We start from the raw sequence: 6,678 nt of genomic DNA, 5'->3' as shown, positions 1-6,678 counted from the left end.
ACCTTTCCCAAAGGGGAAAACCTTTCTACTACCTCTTCCTCCCATATTGAGATCCTCACTCAGCTTTCTTTTTTTTTTCAGGGAGGGGGCAGGGAATGCTGCTGGCCTTATAAAGAAAGCTTTACTCTATTAAAAATATTTGAAAAAGAGGAAGGCTTCTCCCTTAAGTTCTCTTGTTTCCTGGGTTCCAGAACCTCCCCTCCTCTGAAGGGAATGAAGAAAAGTTTCCTTTAGCTTATCTGGAGAAAGTGGGGCATGGGGAGCAGGCATGTAGGACTGGGGGGCTCATGGTGTCCAGGTCATAGTCCTCTAGAGTTTTTGAATCAATTAAAGCAAATAATGCTCTGTTTTCTACCAGGCCCAGACGAGTGATTGGCCAAGGCGGGTCCCGTGACCATGAATTCCCCGCAATTTCGCCGGAGTCCTGGGTTTAATAGAGAGAGTCCCCATACGCTTGTATTTATCAGCAATATACAATTATAAAGACCCAAAATTTAAAAAAACAAAAAAGAGAGAACAAAATCTTCCCCTCCCAAAATCGCTGCATCACGCAAACCTGGGGGGGGCAGGAGGGGGGGTCCCTTCCGATCCTCCCTCCTGACGCCCCCCCAGCAGGCCCCCTCCCCCACCATTGAAAGCCATGAATTTTGAATTTGAGAGGGAGATTGGGTTTATAAACAGCCAGCCATCGCTCGCCGAGTGTCTGACTTCCTTCCCCGCTGTCTTGGAGACATTTCAAACTTCATCAATCAAGGAGTCGACATTAATTCCTCCTCCTCCTCCTTTCGAGCAAACCTTCCCCAGCCTCCAGCCCGGCGCCTCCACCCTTCAGAGACCCGGGAGCCAAAAGCGAGCCGAAGATGGGCCCGCTCTGCTGCCGCTTCCCGCCGCCCCCCTGGCCCCCGAGTTCCCCTGGATGAAAGAGAAGAAATCCGCCAAGAAACCCAGCCAATCCGCCGCGTCTCCCCCGGCCGCCTCCTCCGTCCCGGCCTCCGGGGTCGGATCGCCGGCAGGTCGGTAAGCGTGATAGGGGTTGGGTGAGGGGCAACTAGAAAAAAAGGGGGAGAAGGAGAGATAGGGGAGGGAGAAAAGGTGTCGAGCCTGTTGGGGTTTCTTGCCCCGGTCGATTCCAGGGACGAGGAAGCAGAACAGACCGCTCTGGTTCAGGCCTGGCCGCTGCCAGCATTCCCCCCCCCCCCCCTTTCCCTATAGCAGATTTTGAAAGCTGGTTGGGGAAGAGCATCTTTTTCTGCTAGGAGAAAAGGATTCGATTGAGGTTTCACATTTAGCTGTGTGGAGGAGTGTTGTTGGATGGGGTCGAAACTGGAGGCAGGAAAAGATTCAATCCCATCAACTCTAGATGTAGAAGAGGGGTAATTTGAGAGCTGGGGGCTAGGGAGGAGAAGAGGCGAGGAACAATCTTTCTTTACGAATCCTTTCCCCAGGCTGAGTTGGAAAGTGCTGAAATGAGGGATCCACTCGGAGGACCTGGGAGGGGCTCTGAGGTTCTGGGGGCGAAAGGGAGCCGCTCCCTAACCCCTGCATGGTCCGTGGGCGGCTCTCTGAATGCTGTGCGCTGACTCTGGCCGGGTCTGGCGGCCAGAGAGGGACGAGAAAGAAGGCAAGAGCCGTGGGAGCGAGCCGCTTTGGTAGGCGGGCAGGTCGGGGGTGCCGCTGACATTGTTTTGGGAGGATAGGATAGTCTTTTATTTCAGCCGAGTTGAGGTTGGGCTGAGGACACGGCCCGCCTTGACGCCCAGCCCGCTTTCCCCGCAGATGGGCCGGGATTGCCGGAGGCCGCCGGCGGCGGGGCGCGCAGGCTGCGCACCGCTTACACCAACACGCAGCTGCTGGAGCTGGAGAAGGAATTCCACTTTAACAAGTACCTGTGCCGGCCGCGACGCGTGGAGATCGCGGCCTTGCTGGACCTCACCGAGAGGCAGGTGAAAGTGTGGTTCCAGAACCGGCGCATGAAGCACAAGCGGCAGACGCAGCACCGAGAGCCGCCCGACGGGGAGCCAGCCTGCCCCGGCGCGCCGCAGAACACCGGCGAGCCAGCCGAAGAGCCTGTGGCTAGCCCGGGTCGCCCCTCCGTATTGCGGGCCTCCCGAGCAGCCTGTTGTCACCCGCCCGAGGTCGCGCAGGGGCCTCCGGGCGCCCCGGGCCCCCGGCCTTTGGCCGCTCGCCTGGAGGGCGCGGACGCGCGGAGCCCGGGCAGCGCGCTGCGCGGGGCCGGCGGACGGGAGCCCGAGCCGTTGCCAGAAGACGCCTTCTCGGAGCGGCAGGATTCGCCTTTCTTGCCCGACCTCAGCTTCTTCGCGGCCGACTCCTGTCTCCAGCTGTCCGGAGGCCTCTCCCCTAGTCTCCAGGGCTCTCTGGACAGCCCGGTTCCCTTTTCCGAGGAAGAGCTGGACTTCTTCACCAGCACGCTGTGTGCCATCGACCTGCAGTTCCCTTAACAACCCGCTTCCTTCTCTCGACCTCTGCCCCCCTCAGCAGCCTGCGGATAAACCCAAGGACCCCCCCCTCCCCAAGTCGTATGGACTTCTTTATGTGTTTTGCTAAAATTCAGGTATTATTGAATTAGCGTTTAATCCACCTCCTTTCTTCTCTAAAATATTGGACACACAGGCGTGTTTTAAAAATTACACATAAAAAATCCGTTTGGTAGAGTCCTTCCAACGAAATCTCAGGAATAATTAAACTCTGGGGAGGGGGGGTGTGCTTCTTAAAAAGAACTAGAGGAACCTATTTTCCTCTTTCTCTCTCTCGCTCTCTCTTTTTTTTTTTTTTAAAGTTTTAGGCCGTAGATTATTTATTAAAATTCTTTACTAATAGGAAAAGGGGAAAGTATTTATTGTATATTATTTTCATAGATTAAATAAATGTCTTTATAATACGGAAACGAGTTAGTGTTTGTGTTGGGACCCAGCCCCTTTCCTCCCCGCACCCACTAGGCCAGGCCGCCGTCTCTGTCTGTCTGTCTGTCTCTCGCTCTGCGCTGGGCCGGGTAAGTCCGGGTGGTACAAAAGGGGCCCCTTGGAGGGAGAGGGTGTGCTGCCAACTGAAGTGAGAGCAAGAAGAGATCTCAGGCACAGGCTTCAGAGTCGTGGTGGGAGGCGTAGAGGTTCAGCTAGATTGGGAGGGTCCCCAGGGCTTCCTAGGCTTCTCGCCTCAGTGCCCCAAGCAGAATGGAGGGGTTTTTTCCAGAACGCAGGACGCCTGGGGAACCCGAAGTCTGGGGTCATGCGCAGGGCCAAGGAGTGGAGTGGGGTCGGGGGTTTTCTTGAGAAGCAGGGTCCCGTGCCCAGTGATGGTCACTGGCCTCCAAGTGGACAAGAAAGGAGGCTGTGTGGAAAATGCAGCGGGGGCGGGCACTACTGCTCTTCGGGTCCCTCAGTCACCCTAAGGCTCCTGGGGTTGGGAGGAGCGTCCGAGGAGCTGCGGGGCGATAAGCCTCGGGAGGCCCGGGCAGCGCTGGGAGGCGCTTGGCTTGTATGGAGCGAAGGAGGAGCGAGAAGAGCGGGAGAGAGACAGGGAACCAGGAAGATGCTCAAAATGGCGCTGGGGTCGGGAGGCACGGAGGGGAGGGAAGAGACTGTGGCCGCCATGACAGCCGCCTCAGGATGCGCGCGGCCAGCCCCGGGACCGTCCCCGCACCCACCTTCACCTTTTTGGATCATCCCGATGCCCGTGAAAACAGGGAGCCCGGAAGCCTCCTTTTTTGTTTTTGTATTGTTTGAAAAAGCAGCCCAACAGATGCTGAGGATGCGAGACGGGCAAATAGTCCGCGAGGGGGTGGGAATGGGAGAGGGTGAATGGAGGATCTTACTGGCTGGGTGTGCCTCGCCAAATCTGACTTTTGATCCTTCGCTCTGGGATTTGATGCCCGGCCAGAGCGTTCTCCAAATGCAGACCTACCTGTCTTTGCCAACAACTTCATTTGCCGTCTCAGCACTATTTTCTATCCCTCACCGCACCTTAGCAGGTTTCTTGCAAACCCAGTAAGTGGGAGGCAAGGATCGATCTTCCCACCTGCCTCCTGGTTTGTTCCGGGGAACGTGGAGATTTAAAGGGCCCTGGAAAGCCATCCATCCTCCTTAGGTTTATTTAATATTTCTCGGGCTCAGAAACAGACACCGCAGGGCTACCTCCCTAGCAGATGCTGCTGTTCTTGAAAAACAGTTTATTCCCGGACCTCCCAGACTTTCCCCTGAACCAGCAGGATGGGGACTTGGAGTACCAGGTACTGAGAGGCAACAACTGTCAGGAAAAGCCAGGAGCCAACATAGGTCGTGACATACAGGACTAAACAGACCCCTACATATTTTGTAAAAATCTGGTCTTTCAGTGTGGGCAGTACGCACATTTTATTCAGCTGGAATTTAATCCCTTAAACTGTCTTAATATAGAATTCATCTCCTGCATTAAATAATCTTATGCCATGTTAAATTGCACTTATTTCTTTCATAAATAAATTAATATAGAACAATTAGATGTGTTATTATAATATCATGTATCTTATTAGTTTATTTTCCCTCATAAAATATATACTATGAAATAATTTCAATATATTAAAGTAATAATACAGTTTGTTGGCTTGTATGTTTATTTTCCCCATAAATAAGTGAATATATAATATATTAAAACCACGCTATACATCTCATTGGGCTGTGTGTTTATTTCTCCATAAAATATGCCTATAGGCAGTGTTTAACATCTTTAAAATCACAACACATAGCCATCTCTACACCAACAAAATAAAACAGACATTTCAGCCAGGGTTTTGATTTCTATGGACAGCCAAACTAGATAATTTGGTCTAATTAAAAATGCTCTTTCAGTTATAGCAGATTGTTACAAAGATGGAGAATACCAGAAGGATCTTGCTAATTGCCCACCTTTCAGCTTTCTTTGGTCAAAAGGAGAGCACACTTCATCAATGCCAAAAATGCAGGCTCTGCTCCGTTGGAGAGAATTCACCTCCTGAAATCATGGCTTGGTCTGTAATACTCAGGGGCCTCTGAGGCTCCAGTTTTCTAAGAGATTTGCTGCTCCATGGACCAGCAGCATCAGCACTACCTGTGGGCTAGTTAGAAATGCAGACTCTTAGGCCCCACCCCAAATCTACTGAATCAAAATCTCAATTTAGCAGATCCCCAAGTAATTTACAGACATACTAAAGTCTGAGAAGTACTGCTGGATCATAGTGCCACCTTGCTTCCTGCCTTCCCCCAGGTTTAACAATTTTCCACCCACTTTATCTGCTCACCTTCTTCCAGTCCTCCCCGACCCAGACCAGAGACCCAAAGGGCCCTGAATTTTAGCTTCTGCCTGAGGCTGCATCATTCCTGAATCTTCCCTCCCTAACTGAGTGGGAGTTGGGAGGGCCCAACCAAAGGCTCAATCTACCTGCTTAGATCTTTTTGCATCCTGGGAGTGAGAAACGACCAATCCAGGAAATCAGAAGGTCCACTATTTCCCTTGCTTATTAGAGAGGAGTTAGAGTTGTTTTTACAGGCAACACACAGCCTCTGTTTCTTTCTCCTGTCTTCTGTTCATGAAACTCACCATCTCTGATGCCACCAGAGAAGAACAAAGAGGCAAGGTATTTCTAAAAAGAAATGACTTCTCTTTTCTGTTCCATCTGACTTCAAATTCAAAGGAATGCATGGCAATTTAGAATTCATAAGGGACCAGGACTCAGGGTGCCTAAGTTGTGTTCTAAGTTAGCTCCTTTTGTTTGTTTCATCTCGAGGGTCATCCTTTTTAACCTGAGTTTTCCAGGTTGGCTAGGGAGAAGGAAGGCAAAGAGGAGAGAGTTAGACAAGGCAGCAGATTGCCCCCCTCCTCAATGGCAGGTTAGAGGGCAGTGCCAGGTGGCTGCATCCAGTTATCCCATCCTGATAGGGTATGGCTCCTCTTAAGTGGTCTGTGGGACAGACTGGTTATAAATTGGCTGTGGTTGGAGTGGGAAAATTTCAGTGCTGTCCTGAAAGCTGCTGGTCAGTCTGCCCTACTCTTGGTGAGTCATTTTTTAAAGAAGAATGGCCCATTAATATTATGGTGAAAGCAAAAGACCGTTAGAAATTATTTGCAATCACTCTAACCCTGAGTCATTACATTTTAAAAAAACTTATGCCTGGGTAAGTCTCTTCCCCTTTCTGGACCTCAGTTTCTCCAACTGTAAAATAAATGGAAGAACTACATGACTCTAATGTTCTCTGCATCAGTGTATGCCAAAAGTATATTCATTAGTCTAGACAAACAATGTATCAAGTATTTATTATAGCACCTGGTGTCAGGTGCTTTTAAATGGAGGTGGTGACTTTTGATGTCTGATGATAACCCACTTCCCAAGTATCTGGCAGAGCCATTTTAAAGAATTTTAATTTGCCTATTTACACCAACAATCATGCCACAAGCATTATTTAAGTGAGCAGAGAGAGAAATCTTTTTAACAAGTATGTAATTTAGCTGTAGTGCTGTGTGCCAGGTGCCAGGTATTCAATGAATATGAGTATTAAGAAGTAGGACATTTTATTAAAAAAAAAAAAAAAAGAGGCACCAAACTTCTTTGCCATGATGTACTAGACTTCATTTTTTAAAAAATGTGTATTTATTTATTTAAGGGCTTCCCAGGCGGTGCAGTGGTAAAGAATCTACTTGCCAGTGTGC

At 50.3% G+C, this 6,678-nt stretch overlaps 1 protein-coding gene across 1 annotated transcript; it reads left to right on the top strand.

Moving 5' to 3' along the window:
- The first annotated feature begins 510 nt into the window (after positions 1 to 510).
- On the top strand, positions 511 to 2,905 carry HOXB2 (homeobox B2). The gene is made up of 2 exons (XM_065910973.1): positions 511 to 1,013; positions 1,777 to 2,905. Exons 1-2 carry the CDS (start codon positions 641 to 643, stop codon positions 2,457 to 2,459), a joined length of 1,056 nt encoding a protein of 351 aa, XP_065767045.1. The 5' UTR covers positions 511 to 640; the 3' UTR covers positions 2,460 to 2,905.
- Positions 2,906 to 6,678: the final 3,773 nt, after the last annotated feature.

The sequence above is a fragment of the Muntiacus reevesi genome, chromosome 18, assembly GCF_963930625.1.
Source record: "Muntiacus reevesi chromosome 18, mMunRee1.1, whole genome shotgun sequence".
Lineage (NCBI taxonomy): Eukaryota > Metazoa > Chordata > Mammalia > Artiodactyla > Cervidae > Muntiacus > Muntiacus reevesi.
The sequence above is the reverse complement of the archived record's forward strand: the minus strand, read 5'-3'. Positions and strand labels throughout refer to the sequence as shown.

What these genes read in the sequence shown, in the direction of transcription:
- HOXB2 (XM_065910973.1), top strand. Translation starts at nt 641, where the DNA reads ATGAATTTTGAATTTGAGAGGGAGATTGGGTTTATAAACAGCCAGCCA. An exon ending in CGGGGTCGGATCGCCGGCAG is followed by an intron (nt 1,014 to 1,776) that starts GTCGGTAAGCGT and finishes CTTTCCCCGCAG; the next exon opens with ATGGGCCGGGATTGCCGGAG.